At 40.7% G+C, this 27,476-nt stretch overlaps 1 protein-coding gene across 1 annotated transcript; it reads right to left on the bottom strand.

Annotated features, from left to right (window-relative positions):
• LOC115214483 (serine/threonine-protein phosphatase 2A activator) lies at positions 1–26,302 on the bottom strand. Its single transcript, XM_029783685.2, has 10 exons — positions 26,264–26,302; positions 19,105–19,217; positions 14,991–15,077; positions 14,103–14,228; positions 12,696–12,813; positions 11,338–11,437; positions 8,655–8,779; positions 4,038–4,138; positions 2,791–2,898; positions 1–389 (listed from the first exon to the last, which is right to left on the bottom strand). The coding sequence occupies exons 1-10, from the start codon at positions 26,274–26,276 to the stop codon at positions 315–317; spliced, it is 966 nt and encodes a 321-aa protein (XP_029639545.1). The 5' UTR covers positions 26,277–26,302; the 3' UTR covers positions 1–314.
• Between the last annotated feature and the right edge of the window lie 1,174 nt (positions 26,303–27,476).

Here is a 27,476-nt window from a genome sequence, read left to right as displayed (position 1 = left end):
TTGTGTATGTGTGTCTGTACATATATACATACATTCTCTCTCTCCGCTCACACATACACATACACACACACACAGATATATATATATATACACACGCAATATATTCTTGGAACAAATAGATCTCTCAGATATCAATGGATAAGAAAAATATCAAATAACAAAACAAAAACAAAACCAGCTTCAGATATGTTGAGGACATGAATTTGAGGAATATGAGAAGGGGGAGGGGAGGGGAGGGCGGTGGGTCCTTGTGTATTAAGCATTTCATAATCCACCGACAGAAGTTGATATCATTTCAGCATGTTCTTCTTGTCTCATACTTCCACAGGTTCAATACTCATCAAAGAGCCAAATAAGAAATGTTGGATCACAGGGAATTTGTCTAAAACCTGAAAATAAAAGTAATAATAATAATAATAATAATAATAATAATAGTAATGATAATAATAGTAGTAGTAGTAGTAGTAATAATAATAATAATAATAATAATAATAATAATAATAATAATAATAGTAATAGTAATGATAATAATAATAGTAATAATAGTAGTAACAACAACAACAACAATAGTAATCCTTTCCACTATAGGCACAAGGCCTGAAATCTTGGGGAGCGAGCTAGTTGATTACAACAATCCCAGTGCATAACTGGTATTATTTTATCAACTCTGAAAGTGAAATTCAGCAGAATTTGAACTCAGAGTCCAGCAATGCTACAAAGCATTTCGCCTGGCATGCTAACAATTTTGCCAGCTTGCTACCTAAATCATCATCGTCATCATTTAACATCCGCTTTCCATGCTAGCATGGGTTGGACGATTTGACTGAGGACTGGCGAACCAGATGGCTGCACCAGGCTCCAGTCTTGATCTGGCAGAGTTTCTACAGCTGGATGCCCTTCCTAACGCCAACCACTCCGAGAGTGTAGTGGGTGCTGTTACGTGCCACTGGTACGAGGGCCAGTCAGGCGGTACTGGCAACAGCCATGCTCAAATGGTGTTTTTTACGTGCCACCTGCACAGGAGTCAGTCCTGCAGCACTGGCAACAACCTCGCTCGAAAGTTTTGTTCATGTGCCAATAGGGTGATGCAGGTAACGATCACGCTCAAATGGTGCTTTTTACGTGCCACTGGAAGCCAGACAGCTGCTGCTCTGGCAGTGATCCCACTTGGATGGAGCTGTTAGCGCTCCACTGACACGGGTGCCAGTCATCGAATTTGGTTCAATTTCGATTTCACTCGCACCAACAGGTCTTCACAAGCAGAGTTTAGTGTCCAATGAAGGAAGGTTGGCATAGGTGCCAGTCAAATTTGGTTTGATTTCGAATTCAATTTCGATTTCACTTGCCTCAACAGGTCTTCGCAAGCAGAGTTTTGTATCCAAAGGAAAGGTATGCATAAGTGGGCTGGCTACACCCCTGGTAAAGGCCACAGGTTATGGTCTCACTTGTCTTGCCGGTAGCATTCTGTATATCTTAATTAGCATGGATATACTGTGATATTGGTCTTGAGGAAGCATCTCTTATAGACATATAATGCAAAGGAGATGCTTTCTCTCAACCAATATCAAAGTTCTGTGGCTTTCTACAGTTTATCCATGCTACAGTTAAGCAAGATATAGAGAATGCTATTCTGAACTAATACTGCTCCCATGCGACCATGAGATAGAGAATAGGAAGCCAAACATAGTCTTAATTGAGAAAGAAAGCAAATGATCATAGATATAGCATGCCCAGCTGACAACAAGGTATGCGATAAGGAAAAAGGAAAGTCGATAGGTATGACAGGTTAGCTTGGGAGGTAAGGCAGTTGTGGTCGATGAAAAAGGTGGTAGTGGTACCAATAATTGTTGGAGCCCTGGGAACAGTGAACAAAAATCTCGAGAAGTATGTGGAACAAATAGGGGCTGCAATAAGGGTGGAGCACATGCAGAAAACATCACTGCTTGGAACTGCTTGAATACTCCAGAAGGTGCTCGAAAAATTAGAGGTGTTGCCTTAGTTCACTGGTAGTGAACTGCTGACACTGTAGTACATCTCCAGTGTTAGAAGCTGTGCAAAGGCAATAATACACAGCATCACCAGTGCCGCTGGACTGGCTCTTGTGCAGGTGGCACATAAAAAACACCATTTGAGCATGGCCGTTGCCAGTACCGCCTGACTGGCCCTCGTGCCAGTGGCACGTAAAAGCACCCACTACGCTCTCAGAGTGGTTGGCGTTAGGAAGGGCATCCAGCTGTAGAAACTCTGCCAGATCAGATTGAGCCTGGTGCAGCCATCTGGTTCGCAGTCCTCAGTCAAATCGCCCAACCCATGCCAGCATGGAAAGTGGATGTTAAATGAATAATAACAATAATAATAATAAAAATAATAATAATAATAATAATGGTTTCAAATTTTGGCACAAGGTCAGCAAGTTCAGGGGGGGGGGGCATAAGTCAATTTCTATTAACCCCAGTGTATCACTGGTACTTACTTCATCTGAAAGAATGAAAAGCAAAAATCAACCTCGGCAGCATTTGAACTCAGGACGTAAAGACGGACAAAATGCTGCAAAGCACTTTTTTCCCTGGTGAGACAACAGCGAGGAAGGTGGGGAGCAGGAGTGGGAGGGGAGTATGAGGGGTAGGTGGAGGGAAAAATGGAGGGGGAGGATGGACGACGAGGACGAGGATGGGGAGGAGGAGGAATGATAGTGATGGTGATGACAAGATAAAAGCAACAATGATGATGATGACAATGACAACTAGAAGACAATGATTAAAAACAAAACAAAAGGACAAACCCACTTACCTCTGCTTTATACATCTTTATAAGGCCTGAATTCACTTTCTCCCACGAGGCGACTGCACTGATACTCCAGAGTTGATTGGAATGTTCAAAGAAGGGACCAGTTTTCACCTGTTTGCAAAGAAAACCCAAATTAATGCCAACGCTTTTACCATCTTTATTTCAATTTCAATATTATTTTAGTTTAATTAATCAGGAAAGAACAGACGGCTACACAAGTTCTCATGGAGATTATTATTGAATAATCATTTCGGGGGTTGATAAAATTAGTACCAGTTATGCACTGGAGTTGATGTAATTGACTTAATCCCTGCCCCTAAATTTGAGGCCCTGTGCTTCTACTAGAAAGGATTATTATTACTATTACTATCATTATGATTATTATTATTATTATTATTGAGTAAGGCAGCAAGCTGGCAGAATTGTTAGCACACCGGGCGAAATGCTTAGCGGTATTTCATCTGTCTTTACATTCTGAGTTCAAATTCTGCCGAGGTCGACTTTGCCCGTCATCCTTTCGTAGTTAATAAAATTAGTACCAGTTATGCACTGGAGTTGATGTAATCGACTTAATTCCTTCCCCCAAATTTGAGGCCTTCTTCTTCCACTAGAAATACATTCGAGCGTTAGGCCTAATGAAGGCAAAGTGGCTTATTTTCTTTCGAGCGTAGGGCCTCAAAGAGGCAAAGTGGCCAAGTTTCTTACAAGAGTTTAGGCCTCATGGAGGCAAAGTGGCTGAGTTCTTTTCACATGTTGGGCCTCACAGAGGCAAAGTGTCTGAGTTCCTTTCGAGTGTTGGGCCTCGTGGAGGCAAAGCAGCTGAGTTCTTTACAAGTGTTGGGCCTCCCTGGGACAATGACAAGACCTTTGACATTATGTCATGCTTGAGAAGAAGCCCCATCGAGCCAAGCAAAAGCAATGTCACGGAAATTGGCACCCTTGCCGGAGGCATGTAAACACCCTGGTGTCATGCAAATCTTGCTTGGAAACAGGTGAGGCTAAGTGACAGGAAGAGCATCCAGCTGTAGAAAATCTGCCTCAACATATTCCATCTAACCCATGCAAGCATAGAAAAGGAACATGATGATGATAGTGATGATGACAGAATCCAAGGAAAATGATAAAAGGTGATGTTAATTGCCTGATTAATCCATATTGTTATATTAAGCATAGTTTCTAGAAAGTACAACAAAATATTACACAGAAAGGGAAAAAATTAAAATATAGTAAATTTCATTAGATCAACTCACTTGATTAATGTACTTTATACAAGCTAAAAAGATGTAGTCTTGACTAAAATGTTCGTAAATTTCTGGGTTGATAAAGGATTTTGGTAAAATTCGAGGATGACCTGCAAAAGATTTTTTTAAAAATACACATGTAATTACAATAATTTATCAAACAGTTAATTACTGCATTTAACAGCATCTGAGACACCACTTGTTTTCTCAAAAAATGCCTTCAAAAATCATCCTAGACATAGGGTCAGGAAGAGGAAGTAGAGGGGATGCAAGTGCACCTGCTAAAATTTGTGAAGGTGGGGGGCAATGAAAACGCTTTCAACATCCTCCCGAAAAACACTAAGGTGATTCAGAAAAATCAACTGTCGTGAAATGCAGAGAATGGAATGAGAACATGGTGATCTTTCATTTTAACTCGCAGTAATGTAAATATTGAATTCAGTCATTTCCGTGATGATCATGATGGGTGCTCAGTGTGTTTGTGTATCATCATTTTCTTATAAATTAAAGGAAAATGGACAACAAAACCAAGATGGCATCTCATGTCATTTAGAATATTTAATTAGAGTAAAGGTGAATCAAAAATGGAGAAGTAGAAGTCATCAATGATTACAGCTGTTTCTGGGATATCCCAAGTGATGGGTCAACATCTCCATACACTGGGTATTCCATCATCAGAGACAAGGTGTGTATGCAGGAAAGTTCCAGACAGAGAATTCACAATGTATAAAAGAATAAAACAGTAGATAGAAGAATAAAATCGGAAGAATAAAGTTCACAGTTCATCTTGTTCCAGAGGGTATGGAAGTTAGTCTATACTTCCATGAACAAATCTTGGATGTGTGGTGGCCAAACAATTCTCCAGTAACTATTTTAGTTATTTAAGTTTTGAATCAGATACCATACTGGCATAGTTGCATGGTTCTGGGTTCAGTTCTAATCTGCAACATCTTACATCTTGGGTAAGTGCCTTCTATTAATAATATAGTCCTGAGCTGACCAATGCTTTGTCGGTGAATTTAGTACTGGAAACTTGTCCTAGGGCAGCCTGATCGATGCCAGGACCGCCTGACTGGCTCCCGGGCCAGTGGAACATAAAAAGGACACACTACACTCTCAGAGTGGTTGGCTTTAGGAAGGGCATCCCAGCTGTTGAAACCTTGCCAGGATTAGATCAGGACTTAGTGCAGCCTCTGGGCTTGCTAGTCCTCAGTCAAACCGTCCAACCCATGCCAGCATGGAAAGCAGACGTTAAACGATGATAATGATGATGATGTATAGTCCCTTAAGTATAATCCCAGGTAAATCCGGGCAATATTGTGAATGTTGCATTCACATTGAAGGAATAGATTAAGGGGTTAGCTTAATAGGTTAAATGTAAGAAAAATGGTCCATGTGGGTGTATAGCGTGAGAGAGAGACAAACATCATGAAAGACAGAGAGATCAGAGAGAAGTGAGGGGTGAGAAAAACGAAGAGAGAAATGAAAAGAGGATATATATATATATACCTTCGAAACGCAGAGTAGATGAAACAGGGACAACAGGAAGAAAGGGAATATTCTTTATGTTGTATGTCTCATTTCTCTGTTTTTTTCTTTGTTTGAGAAAAAGTTCGTTTCTATGTTTTTGTTTTTATGTTTTCATTTCTCATTGTGTTCAACGTTTTTTTGATGTCCTGCACCCATATATCATCATCATCATCATCATCATCATCGTTTAGCGTCCGCCTTCCATGCTAGCATGGGTTGGACGGGTCAACTGGGGTCTGTGAAGCTGGAAGGCTTCGTCAGGCCCAGTCAGATCTGGCAGTGTTTCTACGGCTGGATGCCCTTCCTAACGCCAACCACTCCGCGAGTGTAGTGGGTGTTTTTTACGTGCCACCTGCACAGGTGCCAGACAGAGCTGGCGAACGGCCACGAACGGATGGTGCTTTTACGTGTCACCGGCACGGGGCCAGGCGATGCTGGCAACGGACACGAACGGATGGTGCTTTTACATGCCACCGACACGGGGCCAGTAAAAGCACCATCCGTTCATGTCCGTTGCCAGCATCGTCTGGCCCCGTGCCAGTGATGCATGTATATATACATATATATGTAGGTATGAACATATATGTATCATCATCATCGTTTAACGTCCGTTTTCCACGCTAGCACGGGTTGGACGGTTTCGACCGGGGTCTGGGGAGCTCGGGACTGCCCCAGGCTCCAGTCTAGTCTGGCAGTGTTTCTACAGCTGGATGCCCTTCCTAACGCCAACCACTCCGCGAGTGTAGTGGGTGTTTTTTACGTGCCACCTGCACAGGTGCCAGAGGGGTCTGGCATCGGCCACGTTCGGATGGTGCTTTTTTTTATGTGGGGGGGTGCAGAAATATAGGGGAGCACCAGTGGGGAGGGGTGGTTCAGAGAAATGATGACAGGTTCTAGGCAAGTAGAACGTAGGATATCGAGAGAGGGGTAATGCATGGTGAAATAGCGTATTGAAGAGGGGGGTTCGAAGAGTAGACACCTATAATGGTGGTGGGAGAAGCGACATCCGGTATAGATGGAGCAAAATATAGAGATATCCGGTATTGGTGGTGGTGGTGGTGGTGGTGGGGGTGGGCAGGGCGAGTGCACCGCAAAGATACAAAGTTTGATTTTAGACGAATGAAGATAGATAGATAGATAGATAGATAGAGAAATTAGATAGATAGAGAAATCTGATAAATAGTTAGACAGATAGAGAAACATAAATAAATGGTAGCCGAAGTGAAAAATTAAGCATTCAACTTATCTGCGCTCAGGACTACGGCTTGTAGATGAATGAGAGAGTGAGAGAAAGAGAGAGAGAGAGAGAACATATGTGTATTAGAGGGGACATACTTCAAGATGGCGCGAAGATACGAAGATTGATTTTAGACGAATGAAGATAGATAGATAGATAGATAGATAGATAGATAGAGAAATTAGATAGATAGAGAAATTTGATAAATAGTTAGACAGATAGAGAAACATAAGAGGGAGTATCCGGTGTAGATGGTGAGAACAGTGTTCACCGGTATTGGTGGTGGGGGTGGGAGGGGGAGCGCACCGCGCATTGGGAAAAGATGAGGTTTTTAGGCGGCAGAAAGAAGACAGGATTGAGATGAAATGCTTTGCGGTGGTGTGAATAAGTTTTTGTGAGTGAAAGTTTTTATGCTTCAGCTAGCATTTGAGACGAAAGACAACGATATGGGAATACAATAATAATAAGGCTTGCAAAAACAATGAAAAGAGGAAACAGGTCGGGAACTTAGCTGATGTTTTTTCTTCCTGCGGTATTGGCTAAGCCTGTGGAAGCGAGTGAAGGTGAGATATATACCGAGAGAGAGAGAGAGAGAGAGAGAGAGAGAGAGAGAGACATAGTGACACTGCGCATTGGGAAAAGATGAGGTTTTTAGGCGGCAGAAAGAAGACAGGATTGAGATGAAATGCTTTGCGGTGGTGTGAATAAGTTTTTGTGAGTGAAAGTTTTTATGCTTCAGCTAGCATTTGAGACGAAAGACAACGATATGGGAATACAATAATAATAAGGCTTGCAAAAACAATGAAAAGAGGAAACAGGTCGGGAACTTAGCTGATGTTTTTTCTTCCTGCGGTATTGGCTAAGCCTGTGGAAGCGAGTGAAGGTGAGATATATACCGAGAGAGAGAGAGAGAGAGAGAGAGAGAGAGGGAGACATAGTGACACCGCGCATTGGGAAAAGATGAGGTTTTTAGGCGGCAGAAAGAAGACAGGATTGAGATGAAATGCTTTGCGGTGGTGTGTATATATATATATATATGTAGGTATGCACATATATGTATGTATATATATATGTAGGTATGTACATATATGTATGTGTATATATATATATATATGTAGGTATGTACATATATGTATGCATATATATATATATATATAATATATATATATATATATATATATATGTAGGTATGTACATATATGTATGTATATGTATATATATATATATATATATATATATATATATATGTAGGTATGTACATATATGTATGTATATATATATATATATATATATGTAGGTATGTACATATATGTATGTATGTATATATATATATATGTAGGTATGTACATATATGTATGTATATATATATATATGTAGGTATGTACATATATGTATGTATATATATATATATATATATATATATATATATATATATATATCCACATCTGCACATACACACAGCCTACATGTGCATGCTACAAGTCATTTCAAGCCAGGCTCATTACTCGCCACCGCCCCACCCCATCTTCCAACAAAAGTCTTTTCGGACATTACCCTATTTTCCATCTTCACTTCCTTCTTCAATTCTAACTTAAATTCCAACATAGGTATGTGACTACAAATTCTTAAACAGTACCATTTGACTAAAGCAACAACCCCCCCCCCTAACCCCAAGAACTTGACTGATACGTTATTTGCAAAATCAAAAAACAAAAAAAAAAACTTTGAAAGGAAACGATACATAAATGGTAGGTCTCTAATTTACATCACTCGGAAGATGAAACAAAACGTTGCGTTACCACCACCACCTCCTGCCCTATTGAGAAGATAAGGGAGATAACTGATAATAGGACACTGACCAATAAGCTGGCTGCTTCCCCAGATGAAAGGAATGAATTGGTAATCGTCTAGGCTCCAAACACCATGGCTTCCAGCAGGTTCCATTCGATATCTTTGCTGCATTCGACGCATCAGCTGCAAATACCTGCATTCAGAACACAGTGAACATTTGTTAGAATACACCAAAATTTTAAATGTATAATTTAAATAATAATAATAATGATGATGATGATCCTTTCTAATATCGGCACAAGGCCCAAAATTTTAGGGGAGGGGTTAAGTCAATTACATTGACCCCAGTACGTAACGGCGAGCTGGCAGAAACGTTAGCATGCCGGGCAAAATGCATAGCCATATTTTGTCTGCCGTTACGTTCTGAGTTCAAATTCCGCCGAGGTCGACTTTGCCTTTCATCCTTTCGGGGTCAATAAATTAAGTACCAGTTATGCACTGGGATCGATGTAATTGACTTAATCCGTTTGTCTGTCCTTGTTTGTCCTCTCTGTGTTTAGCCCCTTGTGGGTAGTAAAGAAATAGGTACTTATTACATCGACCCTCAAAGTATGAAAGGCAAAGTCAACCTCGGTGGAATTTGAACTCAGAACATAAAGACAGACAAAATACTGCTAAGCATATCAGATGGTGTGCTAACAATTCTGCCAGCTCACTGTCTTAAAAATAATCTTAATAATAATGATGATGATGATTTCATTTATTTGCCACAAGGGCAAAGGACAAGAGGGACAATACAGAGATAGACATAAAGTGTGGGGGGTTTGCATAATAATAATGAAATGATAAAAAAAATATAAAAAATAAAAGCATTAAAAAAACAAAAATAAAGTATACACCATATACACTGGATAACAGGGGACATTTGGATAGCATACAAAGGTTAAAAAAAAAATTTTAATAAAAAATAAAATTAAAAATGAAATTAAAAATAAAATTAAAATAAATAAAAAAGAAGGGGTGGATGATAGAGATGTGGCCTTCCTGACATGAAGGCCTCTAGGGTTAATCGAGGAACCCCACTCTCCAAGATTTCCTTGAAACCCTAGGAGCAAGTGCCCTCTCCAATTCCTTCTCTCCAACTCACAACTCTACACTTAGAAAGGTACCATCCACTCTTGCCATTTTTGTAACTTTCACTCACCTTTCTATAACTCACTCAAGGAAAGCACTTCCCTCTCCACTCTCATTTCCCTTTTCAAGTGAAACTTGAAGAAGTCAATGAGAGCTTTACCAAAGAGGAACATATCTGTCCTCATGCCTTTCAGCCTTGTCCACCAAACAATCTCATTCGCCAGTCATCAGGCAAAGGAAAACAGAGTTTCAAATTTTGCCACAAGGGCAGCAATTTGGGGGGAAGGGATGAGTTGATGACATCGACCCCAGTACGTAACTAGTACTTATTTTATCAACCCCAAAAGGATGAAAGGCAAAGTCAACCTTGGCGGAATTTGAACTCAGAATGTAGGGACAGACAAAATACCTATTTCTTTACTACCCACAAGGGGCTAAACATAGAGGGGACAAACAAGGACAGACATAGGTATTAAGTCGATTACATCGACCCCAGTGTGTAACTGGTACTTAATTTATCGTCCCCAAAAGCATGAAAGGCAAAGTCGACCTCGGCAGAATTTGAGCTCACAACGACAGACGAAATACCACTAAGCATTTCGTCTGGCGTGCTAACGATTCTGCCAGCTCGCCGCCTTAATAATAATAATAATCCTTTCTAGAGGAAGGGGATTAAGTTGATTACATCAACTCCAGTGCATAACTGGTACTAATTTTATCAACCCTAAAAGGATAAAAGGCAAAGTCAACCTCAGAGGAATTTGAACTCAGAATTTAATGGCAGATGAAATACCGCTAAGCAATTCACCCAGAGCGCTAATGATTCTGCCAGCTCACTGCCTTAATAACAATAATAAATATTGTTTCTAATTTTGGCACATGATGTCAAGACAAAAGACACTAACACACACATCCATGGACACACATATACAAGCTTCTTTCATTTTCTGTATACCAATTCCATGCACAAGGCTTTGGTTGGCCTGGAACTAGTGGAAGACATTTGCCTAAGGTGACACACAGTAGAACTGAACCCAAAACCATGTGGTTGGGAAGCAAAGTTCTTATATATATGTGTGTGTGTGTGTGTGTGTGTGTGTGGTGTGTGTGTGTGTGTATGCAGCACGGAATTTTGTCAGTGAATAGGTCATGGTCTCAAAGTGACGAAAATATTTTGACAAATTAAATTTAAATGTTGAAGTGAATCTAACGGCTTTTGTGTGTATATAAATGGCTTATAAACACCTTCCATGCTGCAATTGTGTGTGTGTGTATATATATATATATATATATATATATATATATATATATATATACACACACACACACACAGAGGTGACAATGGGCTTCCAACAGTTTCCATTACCAAATCCACTCACGAGGCCAGAAGCTACAGCAGAAGCAATCTGTGATACTGCTCAGTGAGAAAGAACTCAAAGCCACATGGTTACACAAAACGCCACCTGTGCACAGCCATGACTGCATTCATCACAATATTCTGGAAAACTTTCATTCAACATTCTTTAAAGACACCTGAAGAAGAGCAAAGTTTGACAGAAGACTGAAAGACTCTGTCCAATATAAAGAGCATTATTACTGATGGGTGATCATACTCACTTCTCGTTGACTTTCAAGACAATAGCTGGGGCATCGGCCTCAGTAAGGATCCCTACTTTATATAAGGTACAGAGGAAAGCAGCAAAAGACATTTCATGGCCTGAAGCAAAAGAAAAAGAGGAAATGTATGAGTTAGTCAATAGATCATAAGGACATGAGTTCAATTCCTAGTGGGAAAATTTTAAAATGATGTTCCTTTTGAGCGTTGGGCCTCATGGAGGCAATGACCGAGACCTTTGGCATTATGTCATGTTTGAGAAGAAGACTCATCAAGCTGAGCAAAATCACAGCCATGGCAGATACTGATGTCATGCCAGTGGCACATAAAACCACCTACTACACTCTGAGTGGTTGGTGTTAGGATGGGTATCCAGCCATAGAAACCATGCCAAATCAGACTAGAGTCTGGTACAGCTTTCCAGCTTACCAGCCCTGGTCAAACCATCCAACCCATGCCAGCATGGACAACAGACATTTGATGATGATGAAGGTGAAGACAGTAGAAAGAATGGGGCTGGAATATGAAATAATCTGACTTTGAAACACATTGAGATACGACATATTTAACACTTTATCAAAATCACTGACGTGGCCAATGACAGTACCGCCTCATTGGCACTCGTGTCAGTGGAACATTAAAAGCACGTCTGAGCATGATCGTCGCCAGGGCCACGGATTGGCTCCACTGCGGGTGGCACATGAAATGCACCATTCGAGCGTGATCATTGACAGCGTCGCCTTACAAGCACATGTGCTGTTGGCACATGAAATGCACCATTCGAGCATGATCATTGACAGCGTCACCTTACCAGCACATGTGCTGTTGGCACATAAAAGCACCCACTACATTCTCGGAGTGGTTGGCATTAGGAAGAGCATCAAGCTGTTGAAACCTTGCCAGATCAGATTGAGCCTGGTGTAGCCTCTAGCTCACCACTCCTCAGTCAAACCGTCCAACACATGCCAGCACGGAAAGCAGACATTAAACGAGGATGATGATGATGATGATACTGTCAAAATGCTTTTTCATTCATATTGTTTTTAACTAATCATACGTTATTTTGTAGCTCTGAAATTTTTATGATGTGATTGTATATTTTAGAATGGCATTGAAGGGAAAGTGTGATAGGCTGGATCTGGCTGTACATGAGAATATCAGCCTGGGGGCACAATAAAACGTACCCACGCGTGCAGTTGTACCTGCGGGGGGGAGGGGGGTCTCCACCCTTGATCTAACCACTTGTCAACTTTTGTCCCCAGTAACTAATGCAAGCAAGGTGTCAGCTTTCATGAAAAAGATATCGTTTTTTTAAGACAAACAATGGGAAAGAAAGAAATCCAAAGGTGACATGACTAACCTGTGCCATAATCAATTCTTGTGGAATTACCAATCCCTTCAACCAGATAAGTAGATATTTCTGGGAAACCTTTGTGATATTTTTCATCAAAACATTTTTCCATTTCCTCTACAACATTCTGAAAAGACAAAAACAAAGAACTAAATATTTCCACAGGACTCGTTTTCTTTCAATGTAAAGAGAAATCAGCTAAATTAGCTCTGTTTATATATCTCCTGCATAGGTTACAGGTATCATACCATCATCATCAGCATCATTTAGCATTTGTTGTCCTACGGAATCAAGTGAAATCGTTGTTGTGTCTGATGCCAGTGCTGCCTGACTGGCTCCCATGTCGGTGGCACGTAAAAAGAACCATTCGAGTGTGGTCAATGCCAGTGCCGCCTCACTGGCTCCCGTGCTGCTGGTATATAAAAAAGCACCATTCAAGCGTTGGCTATGCCAGTGCTGCCTGATTGGCTTCCGTACCAGTGGCACGTAAAATGCACCATTCAAGCGTAGTTGATGCCAGTGCCGCCTGACTGACTCACTACAATCTCGGAGTGGTTGGCATTAGGAATGGCATTCAGCTGTAGAAACTCTGCCAGATCAGATTGGAGCCTGGTGCTGTCTCCTGGCTTGACAGTCCTGTCAAACCGTCCAACTCATGCCAGCATGGAAAACGGATGTTAAAAGATGATGATGATGATGATGTTCATGCTGGCATGGGTTGGACGGTTTGAGCAGGGCTAGCAAGCTGGAAGGCTGCACCAGACCCCAGTCTGATTTGGCATGGTTTCTACAGATGGATGCCCTTTCTAACACCAACCACTCCAAGAGTGTAATGGGTGCTTTTACGTGCCATTTGCTTGACACCAGTTAAAGGATTAACACTTTAAATGTATATAAATTACATAAGTGCAGGCATGGTTGTGTGAAGGCACAGGCGTGGATGTGTGGTAAGAAGCTTGCTTCCCAACCACATGGTTCCGAGTTCAGTCCCACTGCATGGCACCTTGAGCAAGTGTCTCCTACTATGGCCTCAGGCTGAGCAAAACCTTGTGAGTGGATTTGGTAGACAGAAACTGAAAGAAGCCCATCATGTGAGTGCACATGCGCGCATATGTGTATGTGTGTACGTGTGTGTGTATATATGTGTGTTTGCATGTGTGTGAGTATGTATGTATGTACATATGTGTGTGTGTGTGTTTGCATTTGTCCCTCACAACCAGTGTTGGTGTGTTTACGTCCTCATCACTAAACAGTTCAGCAAAAGAGACCGGAGAGAATAAATACCATGCTTTAAAAAAATATATATAAGTATTGGGGTCGAGTAATTCAACTAAAAATTCCTGAAAGCAGTGCCCAGCATGACCACAGTCCAATGACTGAAACAAATGAAAGATGAAAAGAGAATTAAAAGCTTACCTCTTTCAGTTTAATATAAAGCTGTTGGAAAGCTTTGTTGCCAAATCTCTGAGGTTGGTCAATCGGAAGAATGTCCATCATCCATTGATCCAACGTATCCAAAAGGCCCATCAGTTTCTTCACAGTCTACAATATTTAGAAAATCAAATTCACTTACAACTCAATCAATCAGAAAATTATGATCCTTTTCCTCATTGTTATCATTATCATCCATTTCACTCACCATCATCATCATCAGCACCATTGTTGTTCATGTCATTGGCAAGCTGAAAGAATCGTTAGTACGGTGGACAAAAGTTGTCGTCGTCGTTTGACGTCCACTTTCCATGCTGGCATGGGTTGGACAGCTTGACTGAGAAATGGCAAGCTGAGAGGCTGCACCAGGCTCCAATCTTGAATTGGCAAGGTTTCTACAGCTGGGTGCCCTTCCTAATGCCAACCACTCCAAGAGTGTAATGGGTGCTTTTACATGTCACGGGAGCCAGTCAGGCAGCACTGGCATCAGCCACACGTGAACGGTGCTTTCTTACATGTAAAAAGAGGCGGGCCTCATGGAGACAAAGTGGCTGAGTTACTTTCAAGTGTTGGGCCTCACAGAAGCAACGACCGAGACCTTTGGTATTATATCATGCTTAAGAAGAAGACCCATCAAGCCAAGCAAAATTGCAGTAGTGGCAGATACCAGTGCCACACAAATGGCACCCTTGCCGGTGGCACATAAAAGCACCCATTACATTCTTGGAAAACCATGCCAAATCAGACTGGAGTCTGGTGCAGCCTTCCAGCTTACCAGCCCTGGTCATGCTGTCCGATCCATGCCAGCATGGACAAGGGATGTTAAATGATGATGATGATGATGATGTATCATTAAATTCATGTTTTACTTACCTCAGATATTGGGTAGGTGCCAGATATTTTCATTGATTTCACTGAATTATTCATTGCAATAATGAAACCCAAAAGATCGTTGTTTGCCTGCAATGAGAAGTCAGTAAATTCAAATGTATTTCGAAATTATCAATTAAGGTTTTTTAAAAAAAGGAAGAAATTATTTATATGAAGGAAGCATCACTTAACGCTTCAACATTCATATTATTTTATCAAAAATAATGCTTATTTATTCAGATTGCTTTTGAATTAATCATGCAATATTTCATAACTGAGATTTCCATGATGTGACTGTTTATTTTTAGAATAACATTGTAGGCTAAGTGTGAGAGGCCAGATATGGCCAGTGTGAACATAAAACTGGTTGAATATTTGGGTTGGATGTGGCTGGTTTAAATACGAATGGGTCAAATATATTAAACATTTTTTTTTTTTTTTTAAATTGTAAGTTTCATATATGTAATTGGTTTGTCAAACTTGTGTTCTGAAACATTAACAAACCAACCATTCAGACAACAAACATTAAACAACACCCCTTGGAGACAGTTGGGTCTTCATTTAGATTTACTGAAAGCCAAATCACTTTACATCTATTGAAACTGTTTCATAAGATCAACCATTTTACCTAGCTGCAGTCTCTGATAAGGACGTGTGACTTGTCTTCGGTCCTAATAACTGAGTCTCTAGACTATAAAACAAGCAGTAACTCAGTAACCATTATAAGTCACCAAGTGCCACCTAGTCATGGCCAATGCCAGTGCTGCTTGACTGGCACTCATGCCGGTGGCACGTAAAAAGCACCATTTGAATGTGGTCAATGCCAGAGCTGCCTGACTGGCCCCCATGCTGGTCACACGTAAAAAGCACCATTCAAGCATGGTCGATGCTAGTGCCACCTGACCGGCCCCCATACCAATGGCACGTAAAAAGCACCATTTGAGTGTGATTGATGCCAGTACTGCCTGACTGGCTCCCATGCCTGTGGAATGTAAAAAGCACCCACTACACTCTCAGAGTGATTGGTACTAAGAAGGGCATCCAGCTGTAGAAACTTTGCCAGATTAGATTTGAGCGTGGTGCAGCCTCCTGGCTTGCCAGTCCTCAGTCAAACTATCCAACCCATGCCAGCATGGAAAGCGGACGTTAAACGATGATGATGATGATAATGACCTGTCTGATTATACACTCAGTTACAAGATTGTTGCTTCTATTAGCTTCAGGCACTTTAGTCAGGAGGTTGAGCAATTGGTAATACCTCTTACACCAGGAACAGCAAACTCATACTGCCTGGTCTTTGATATTGGACTAAACTGACTAAGGATTGGTACTTGGAAGTACTAGATTACATTTTTACTCTTTTACTTGTTTCAGTCATTTGACTGCGGCTATGCTGGAGCACCACCTTTAGTCAAGCAGATCGATCCCAGATCTTATTCTGTGTAAACCTAGTACTTATTCTATCGGTCTGTTTTGCCGAACCGCTAAGTTACGGGGACGTAAACACACCAGCATTGGTTGTCAAGCGATGTTGGGGGAACAAACACAAACACACATAAATATACATATACATATATACAACAGGCTTCTTTCAGTTTCCATTTACCAAATCCACTCACAAAGCTTTGGTTGGTCCGAGGCTATAGAAGACACTTGTGCAAGGTGCCACGCAGTGGGACTGAACCCGGAACCATGTGGTTGGTAAGCAAGCTACATACCACACAGCCACTCCTGCACCTATGATAAAAATCTAATGAGACATAGAGGGTGAGGACCCCTAGATACTTGCAAATGTTTCCATTAATCTTGTTGCATAGAATAAAATATTAGAACAAGGAATAGTTGGCCCAAACTGGAGCAGCTACTTTTCAGTTTTTTATGGAATAATCAGGTTCTCAAGGCTAAAGCATAATAAATGTTGACAGCATCAATTCCTCAGAAGTCTTGCAATATTTTGGTTGTAAAAACGTAGACATGTATCAAAGACAGATTCTAAAGGCGGCGAGCTGGCAGAAACGTTAGCATGTTGGGTGAAATGCTTAGCGGTATTTTGTCTGTCTTTACATTTTGAGTTCAAATTCTGCCAAGATCAACTTTGCCATTCATCCTTTCAGGGTTGATAAATTAAGCACCAGTTGCATACTGGGGTCGATCTAGTCAACTGGCCTCCCCTACCAAAAAAAAAATTTCCAGCCTTGTGTCTAGAGTACAAGAAAAAAAAAACAGATTCTATATCAACCTTTAACACATAAAAAAAAAGATTTTGACCATACATCACAGTTTAAATGTAAAACACGAGTAGCAAGTTGTTGGTGGTTTGGAGTGTTACCAAGTACAGACTCCTTTCTGCTGGTGGAAATCTTAACAACTTGGAAATTAAAGGGGAATAATATGATAATGTCATGGAGGGTACCCAGGCTATTGGTGAAAAAAAACTGCACAGCATTTTTTATAGAAAATTACTATTTCTAAATCTCTCAATGAGAGATATTCAGCAACAGTACTCTAGAGTAAAGATTATTTGCCAACATAACATGGCAGTCCTGGTTTAGGATGAATATTACTGTAATTTAGCCCCAGGAGACATTGTGTCCTTATATTTTCTTTTTTTTTTTCAAACAAGGGCATTTAGCACCCCCCACTCAGTTCAAAACAATATCTATGTATTGCAATTTCCAGGTTATTTCCCTTCAAACTATATATTTTGAACAGGAATTTGGCAACGCCCCACCCAGCCGAACAATTATTCTATGCTGATGAAGGGAAATAACCCAGAAATCGTGACACACAGATATTGTTTTGAGCTGAGTGGGAATGCTAAATGCCCTTGTTCGAAAAAATAAGGACACAGATTGTGTCATATAGCCAGTTGGAGACAATGTCTCCTGGGGCTAAATTACAGCAACATTCGTCTTAAACCAAGACTGCCATGTTATGTTGGTAGATAATTTTTAGCATTTTTTTATGATGAAAATTATGGACAATTTTCAAAATTTCTTGGCTTGACTGTTCTATGAGCATTCAACACAGTTGAGAAGCAAACATCTTAATTACACAGCCATATCATATTGCAGACACCAATTCTCTTCCTATAACCAAAGTTAAGCACCATCTAGAAAGATGATTGAAATACAATAACTTTATTTCAGAGTAAAGATTGTTTACCAACATGGCAGTCCTGGTTTAGGACGAATGTTGCTATAATTTAGCCCCAGGAGACATCCAGCCAGAAGGCTGCACCAGGCTCCAATCTGATCTGGCAAAGTTTCTACAGCTGGCAAAGTTTCTACTCCGAGAGTAGTGGGTGTTTTTTATGTGCCACCGACACGAGGGCAAGTCAGGCGGTGCTGGCAACAACTACACTTGAATAGTACTTTTACATGTCACTGGCACAGTAGCCAGTCAGGTGGCAATGGCAACAACCACGCTCAAATGGTGCTTTTTACATGCCACAGGCACGAGACCATCAGGTGGCACTGGCGTAGACCATGCTCAAACGGTGCTTTTTATGTGCCACAGGCACAGGACCAGTCAGGTGGCAATGGCATTAACCACACTTGAATGGTACTTTTTATGTGCCATCGGCACAGGACCAGTCAACCAGCACTGGCATCAACCACGCTTAACTGGTACTTTTTACATGCCACCGGCATTGGACTAGTCAGCTGGCACTGGCATCAACCATGCTTGAATGGTGCATTTTACATGCCACCAGCATGGGACCAGTCAGCTGGTACTGGCATCGACAACACTCAAATGGTGCTTTTTATGTTCCACCGGCACAGGACCAGTCAGGCAGCACTGGCATCGACCATGCTCAAATGGTGCTTTTTACATGCCACCAACACAGATGCCAATCAGGCGGTACTGTCATCATCCACGATGATGATTTCACTTGCCATGTCTAAGAATAAAGAAGAATAAAACAATGAAATGACTTTTTCTGCTTCTGGATTGTTTGAGAACAAATTTAATAAATCAAGACAGAACAATAAATACCATTAAAAGGCGCTGAAGGATGTCAAGCACAGGAATGGTTTTTTGGGAGGGTTTTTCTTTTTGCTTTTTTTGTGCTCAGGAAAATCAACCAACAATTTTGAAGAAACAAATAGTTTACCTTAGATTTTCTCCACTTGTCCATATCATCAGGTTTAAGGATTTCCCTGACAGGAATTCTGAAGTCATGTGTTTCTACATTAATGGGATTCATTACTGAAGGTTCAACAGCCCCTAAAATTCAAGAAGGAAACGTGTTAATTCACATCCTTTTCCATTGTTAAAATACTCTTATATTTTTACTTGTTTCAGTCATTAGATTGTGGCCATGCTGGGCACCAGCATGAAGGGTACAACTAAACAAATCAACCCCAGTACTTATTTTTTAAAACCTGACTCTCATTCTATAGGTTCATTTTGCCAATCTGAAGAGTTACCGAGGATGCAAACAAACCAAGACTGGTTGTCAAATGGTAGCAGGAGGACAAACACAAAGACACACATGCATACATATATCTATACATATATAGTGAGAATTTACAAAAAAACAAAAGATGAAGACAGGTGTGTAAACAACAGATGTATTAGTTTAACGCTCAGACTTACATATATATAATATCATCATCATCATCGTTTAACGTCTGCTTTCCATGCTAGCATGGGTTGGACGGTTCAACTGGGGTCTGGGAAGCCAGAAGGCTGCACCAGGCCCAGTCTGATCTGGCAATGTTTCTACGGCTGGATGCCCTTCCTAATGCCAACCACTCCTTGAGTGTAGTGGGTGCTTTTTACGTGCCACCGGCACTGGTGCCAGACGAGTCTGGCAAACGGCCACAATCAGATGGTGCCTTTTATGTGCCACCGGCACGGGTGCTAGGCAGGGCTGGCAACGGCCACGAACGGATGGTGCTTTTTACGTGCCACCAGCACGGAGGGCAGTCGGGGCGGCGCTGGCAACGACCACGTTCAGATGGTTCTCTACGTGCCACCGGCACTGGTATCTCAGCTGCAATTTCCATTGATCGATTTTGATGCTGATTCTCACTTGCCTCAACAGGTCTTCACAAGTAGAGTTTTGTGTCCCAAGAAGGGAAGGTATGCATAAGTGGACTGGCTACATCCCGTGTAGAAAGCCACGGGTTATGGTCTCACTTGTCCTGCCGGGTCTTCTCACACACAGCATACTTCCAGAGGTCTCGGTCTCTAGTCATTTCCTCAGTGAGACCTAAAGTTCGAAGGTTGTGCTTCACCACCTCGTCCCAGGTTTTCCTGGGTCTGCCTCTTCCACAGGTTCCCTCAGCCGCTAGGGTGTGGCACTTTTTCACACAACTATCTTCATCCATTCTCGCCACATGACCATACCAGCGCAAACGTCTCTCTTGCACACCACATCTGATGCTTCTTAAGTCCAGCTTTTCTCTCAAGGTACTTACACTCTGTCGAGTATGAACAGACATTACACATCCATCGGAGCATACTGGCTTCATTTCTTGCGAGCTTACGCATATCCTCAGCAGTCATGGCCCATGTTTCACTGCCATGTAGCATGGCTGTTCGTACACACGCGTCATACAGTCTGCCTTTTGCTCTGAGCGAGAGGCCTTTTGTCACCAGCAGAGGTAAGAGCTCTCTGAACTTTGCCCAAGCTATTCTTACTCTAGGAGTTACACTTTCAGCATACCCACCCCCGCTACTGACTTGGTCACCCAGGTAACGGAAGCTATCAACTATTTCTAGTTTTTCTCCCTGGAAAGTGACAGAAGTTGGTCTCAGAGCATTTCCAGTGTTTATTGTTCCTGAGCATCTGCCACATACAAAAACTATCTTCCCAGTTAGCCTTCTTTTGACATTGCTGCACCTCTTATGTGTCCATAGCTTATACAGTTTCTACCTACATACGTATATGTACAAGCATACATACATATACTTACATACAGATATACATACATACATATACTTACATACATAGATATACATACATACATATACTTACATACATAGATATACATACATATATACATACATACATACATACATATATTACATAAATACATACATATATGCATATGGGGAAAAGGGTGTAACCTTCAATGGCAATAAATTGTTATTGTTCTTGATTGTACACTATCCACTTTTTGTTTTCCAAACCAGCCATGGACTGCTTGAACCTTACAAACTTCCTACACTTTGATACCTGGATCTTATGCATGTGTGTGTGTGTGTGTATGTGCGCATGTGTGTGTGTACCGTAAGCACATAAATGTGAAACAAGGTGGGAAAAATAGAACTCGAATACCAGAGGTAGAGTAATATGATTTTTTGAAAAACAGCAGAAATATCACAAAAACTATTACTCAGAGTTTCACGTTCCCATTCGTCAGACAGTTTTGTTTAGAATGGAACAGAAATAAGGTTATAAGCAAACACATATTTGTATAAATACTTATATGTGTTTATTTGTATGTATATCTATACTAATGTATATATATATATATGTAATTTTATATGTGTGTTCGTTTTGCAAAATTTATGAAGTATCTTTTCCTGCTCGTTACTTGCTAGCGTTTTTATGTCCTTGCACTTTTCTCTCTCTTGCTAATTTTCTGCTTCTCTTTCTTTTTCTTTTTCTCTTCCTCCTCCCTATGCTTAATGTATACTTTCCCTTTCTTTCATCTGTAACAACTGACCTGCATACACCAGGAGATTTTGTGCATGTGTATGTATGCATACATATATATATATATATATATATATATATATATATATATATATATATATATATAATGTATTTGTATATATATATTTATGTCTCATCTATATATATGTATACGAGCAAAACGCCCCCTGTATAATGGATGGTACTGAGTTGTCAAGCATTTAAACCAAATTTTCTCAAAACAACTTGTCCAACTGTCCCATAGGCCTCCCCTTTGAGAAACACTGATTTAACCTAAATTTGAGACACCGTGCATTTTTCTCACATACGCATAGTTTCGATCGTAACAGCTGATGTACTTGCATGTACAAATGCATGTTCCCACAGCTTTATCAATCGCATTCTCACCTGGAATCAATTTTTGTCATTTTTTTCAAGACTTATACACGCCCTGATACTGTCGCAATCTACAAATCAAATTTGGGTGCAATCAGATGGCGGATGTTCAAGATCCTAGAAGACACACACACAGACAGAACGGATTTTATATAATAGATAACTATGTATATGCGTCTGTACATTTTAGTATATATGTGTAAATTATAGATGGTTTAGTATGTGAATATGCTGCTCAATGTATATGTAATCCAGTGTGAACATTTTTAATTTCTAAATGGATAGAACTTTTAATGTATTAATTGATTTATATTTTGCATATAATTATTTACCCTGTGTATTCAAACTCTGTCCTTTGATTTAAGGTTTCCTTCGATTTTATAATAAGATCAATTTTGTTCATTGCATGCTTAAGGCCGTTAGTTGAAAGGAGCAATGAAACGAAACCATTTTCAAATGTGTATCCATTAAACTAATTTTGAATCTGCCCAGGGTTATCTCAAGGGAGATGAAAGCATGGCAGACCAAAAACAACAAGGATCGAGACAAATGAGAGATCTTTTACTGGGCCAAATACTCAAAATGGAGTCAAAGGAATTAAAGAGAGAAGAAAGAAGTGGTGTGAGATTATAAACATGGAAACAGAAACTTAGAATCGAGAAGCTTCAAAGTTGAAAACAGAATCTACAGTTATCAGGGAAACACAAGTCATATTCCATAAGATGTAACTGATATAGAGGGTCCACAAGTGGTGCATTGGATGATAGGTAGGCTAACAGAGAATGTAGATTTTATATATAGCAGGTGTAGTTGTGATAACTGTGCCGGTGGCATGTAAGAAGCACCATCCGAACGTGGCTGATGCCAGCGCCGCTTTGACTGGCTTCTGTGTTGGTGGCACATAAAAAGCACCAACCGATTGTGGATGATGCCAGCCTCCCTGGCACCTGTGCCTGTGGCACATAAAAAGTACCCACTACACTCATGGAGTGGTTGGCGTTAGGAAGGGCATCCAGCTGTAGAAACACTGCCAGATCAGACTGGAGCCTGGTGCAGCCTCCTGGCTTCCCAGACCCCGGTCGAACCATCCAACCCATGCTAGCTCGGAAAACGGACGTTAAACGATGATGATGTGTACAGGGACAATAAGCACTAAAAGCTTAGAAGGAAACAGATTCTCTCAAATACTCATAAGGCTTCCAAGAAGTACTCCCAGTAGCATTGGCTTAATGTTGTTGCTAAGTTCATAAGAAGTGCAACTGCAAAAAGTAGGCCTTGAATATAGCAAGAGGCCACATGCCCCATATGTTAAATCAAGCCGGTTGTGTTTGGCGGTAGATATGCTACTTTGATGTTATTTGCCAAGTCATTTAGGTTGAGTGACGAGTACTGACAGGCAAAGAACTTGAAAAACAGATAAACAGATAAAATAAAAAAAGCAATGCTTTAATTTCAAGAATGTTTTTAGCTTAATATTCTTCAACATTTGCCAGTGCCGCCTCACTGGCAGCCATGCCGGTGGCACATAAAAAGCATCATTCAAGCATGACTGATGCCAGTGCTACCTGACTGGCACATAAAAAGCACCATTCGAGTGTGGTCGATGCCAATGCCACCTGACAGACAGCACCCAGCACCCGTACCAGTGGCACATAAAAAGCACCTACTACACTCTCGGAGTGGTTGGCATTAGGAAGGGCATCCAGCTGTAGAAACCTTGCCGGATTAGATTGGAGCCTGGTGCAGACCCCTTGCTTGCCGGTCCTCAGTCAAACCGTCCAACCCATGCCAGCATGGAAAGTGGATGTCAAACGATGATGATGATGATGATGAGTCTGCTGCCTCCACCACAATAAGTGAACCAATTCTGATTGGTGAAGCCATAGTCATGTAGGCATTGATTTCATTTATGGAGATACATTATGATGTGGCTCTAGACTGGGAAAATCTGAGAGCTATAGTTCAATACTCAGCATGAGCCTCACTACAATGTAATTTACTAAAAAAAACAGTAAGGGCATGGCAAAAAAATGAATAAACAAACAAAATAACACCAAAAAAATAACACCAATTTAGCTAAAGATTCTAGAAGCTGGGAAATTCAACCTCAGACCAGAGAGTCACTAAGCCGTCCAGCAGAGTTTCTGGAACTCGTTGCAACAAACTGGTCTCTCTAACCTCTTTACCTTTTCTTATGTAACATGCCTATATTATCATCATCATTATCATAGTTTAACGTCCGCTTTCCATGCTAGCATGGGTTGGATGGTTTGAGAGCTAGATGACTGCACCAGGCTCCAATCCGATCTGGCAAAGTTTCTACAGCTGGATGCCCTTCCTAACACCAACCACTCCGAGAGTGTAATGGGTGCTTTTTACGTGCCACCAGCATGAGGGCCAGTCAGGTGACACTGGCATCAACCATGTTCGAATGATACTTTTTACGTACCAATGGCATAGGAACCAGTCAGGCAGCACTGGCAACAATCACACTTGAATGGTGCTTCTTACATGCCACCAGTACCAGTGGCACATAAAAAGCACCATCCGAATATGGCTGATGCCAGTACCCTCTGACTGGCCCCTGTACCAGTGGCACATAAAAAGCACTATCCAAACATGATCGATGCCAGGCCAACCTGACCGGCTCCTGTGCCACTGGCACATAAAAAGCGCCTGCTACATTCTCAGAGTGGTTGGCATTAGGAAGGGCATCCAACTGTAGAAACACTGCCAGATCAGATTGGAGACTGGGGCAGCCACTGGCTCTCCAGGCTTCAATCAAACCATCCAACCCAATCCAACATAGAAAATGGACGATGATGATGATCATGATTTAATTTCGTTAATATTTAGTGTGACAAAGGCGGCGAGCTAGAAGAATTGACATTTTGTCCTTCTATCCTACGTGAGTTCAAATGCTGCCAGTGTCGAGTTTGACCTTTATCCTTTTGGGGGTTGATAAAATACGTACAAGTTGCTGGCCTTGTACCAAAATTTGAAACCAATATTTAGTGAGGCAAAGAAATATCTAACAATCTAAAGAAATTATTATTTTATTTACCTGTTTCAGTCATTTCACTGCGGCCATGCCAGAGCACCGCTAAGTCACGAGGACGTAAACACGCCATCATTGGTTGTCAAGTAATGTTGGGGGAGGGGGACAAACACGGACACACCAACATAAATACATATATATACGACGAGCTTCTTCTTTCAGTTTCCGTCTACCAAATCCACTCACAAGGCTTTTGGTCGGCCCGAGACTATAGAAGAAGACACTTGCCCAAGGTGCCACGCAGCGGGACTGAACCCAGAACCATGTGGTTGGTAAGCGAGCTACTTACTACAAAGCCACTCCTTGCAATGACTAGAAATAGCAGTAATATATTCTAAGAAGCAGTTTAAAGATGTATGTTGTGAAGTGCAGTGATTTACAGAAGCCAGATACATCGGCTCAAAGATTTCTTTTCGAGATTTATTCTTTTTGACAGTAAGAAATATTCATATTTCTTGTTTATAGCAGAAATATATAAGTAGAGACAACATAGTTTATTAACTTAATATAACAGGATATGATGGGTCTTTATTCTGTGAACACATAAAGAGACAAGTTTACAGTGAAAGTGAAAGCGTAATAATTTAAAACGGTTATTCTTAACTTTGGCAGAGGATTTCTATATATAAAGGAGCGGGAATTATCGATTACACAGACTTAATAGTTGACCAGTAGTTATTAAATAGACCCTTGGAAGGATGAAAGCTAAAGCTGATTTCGGCGAGATTTGAACTAAGAAAGGAACGGAAATAAATATTAGTTTAAGAAAGATGCAGGTTCGTTTCCCGCAAGTAGCCTTAAACTACTCCTCCCCATCCAGATATTTCGTAAAAAAATTATTTTGTTTCGAATTTATTTTATCAAAACAAATTTGGGTGATTCTTCATAGCTTGACTGTTGGAAATCAGGAAGGAAAAGAATGGAACAATGTGGAATAAGCCATCGAAAGCAATCTTGGTGGAATCTCAACATTTCAAGACATTTTAACTGCGAAGAAATAGTTTCAATTTTTAAAAAAATTTAATTGAATTCTTAATAAAAGATGTAAAAGCGTGATATAAATTTGGGAATAAGGAATCACGGTAAAATAATTGAACCGAAAACCAGTGTAAAATGACTTTTATAATAAATATAAAAATATTAAAAACGGTTGATCGAACAAACACTCACCCGTGGTAGCCATATTGCTTGAGACTTTAAATCCAGTTATCTCCCTTGAACTCTACACATTTTTTTTTTATTTCAAATTTTTGTGACAATAAAAATAAGAAAAAAAGTGGAAATTTCAAATTTTAGGAAAATAAAAATAAGAAATAAGTGGAAATTTTACTGAGTGTGTTACATAATAAGGCACAAAAAGAAAATGACTCTCTCCAGACAAAACAGAAATTTTTGCGAATTCTTAGAAATAGATGACTTGTGGTTTTATGTAACAAATCAATAGCGTTAATTTATATATTTCTTTCTCTGTTATTTGGGAATAGTTTTTAAACATGTAATTATTGATTTCGTGAATAAATATAAGAGTATCCATTTCTGACAAAAATGTTATTTTAAACATTAAAGATTAAAGTATTCTGTTCTTGCATACTGGGGTCGATCTAATCGACTAGCACCCTCCCCAAAAATTTCGGGCTTTGTGCCTAGAGTAGAAAAGGATATTATTGCTCTGCAGAAAAGAAATATTTCCTGTTATTTTCAGCTTTCACTCATGCCTCACACATATATAACATCTACATACAGATTTGGAATACTGAAATAAGCAAAGGTGCTTCAAGGAGACACAGCTTGGATTTTAACCTATCTACATTGTGTGTGTGTGTATGCCCCCCTGGCACTTGTGCCAGTGGCACGTAAAAAGCATCCACTACAATCACGGAGTGGTTGGCATTACGAAGGGTATCCAGCTGTAGAAACACTGCCAGATCAGACTGGAGCCTGGTGCAGCCTCCTGGCTTCCCAGACCCCGGTCGAACCATCCAACCCATGCTAGCATGGAAAACAGACGTTAAACGATGATGATGATGATGATGATATATATATTATTTACCAAGGCCTAATTCAATATAGGAGTGTAGCCACAAGACACACACAAGGTGTTCAATTCATTTCCCACCTCAAAGAGGCAAGCCCTGCTCTATGTACAGAAAGCAACCACTGATATCAGCAACAGGGCCTGACAGCATAAGCTGGTTCACCCCCACCGCATCATACTGGTTCCCTTTGAGCATCATCAAATTCACTCATCCGTCCACACTCTCCAAGCTTTCATATCATTTACAAAGTCTCTTGCCTCTCTCACTCCAACACCTCTAACCACCAAAGCTTTCCTCACTCCATCCATCCACACAGACTGAGGTCTGCCCCTGGTTCTGCTACCTAC

The sequence above is a fragment of the Octopus sinensis genome, linkage group LG1, assembly GCF_006345805.1.
Source record: "Octopus sinensis linkage group LG1, ASM634580v1, whole genome shotgun sequence".
NCBI lineage: Eukaryota > Metazoa > Mollusca > Cephalopoda > Octopoda > Octopodidae > Octopus > Octopus sinensis.
This window is presented reverse-complemented; position numbering and strand designations above follow the sequence as displayed.

Excerpts from the sequence above, each read along its gene's own strand:
- LOC115214483 (XM_029783685.2), bottom strand. Across the intron at positions 4,139-8,654 it reads GGGAAGCAGCCAGCTTATTG|GTCATCCTCGAATTTTACCA; the intron begins GTCAGTGTCCTA and ends AATCTTTTGCAG. Across the intron at positions 2,899-4,037 it reads GTATAAAGTACATTAATCAA|GTGAAAACTGGTCCCTTCTT; the intron begins GTGAGTTGATCT and ends CTTTGCAAACAG.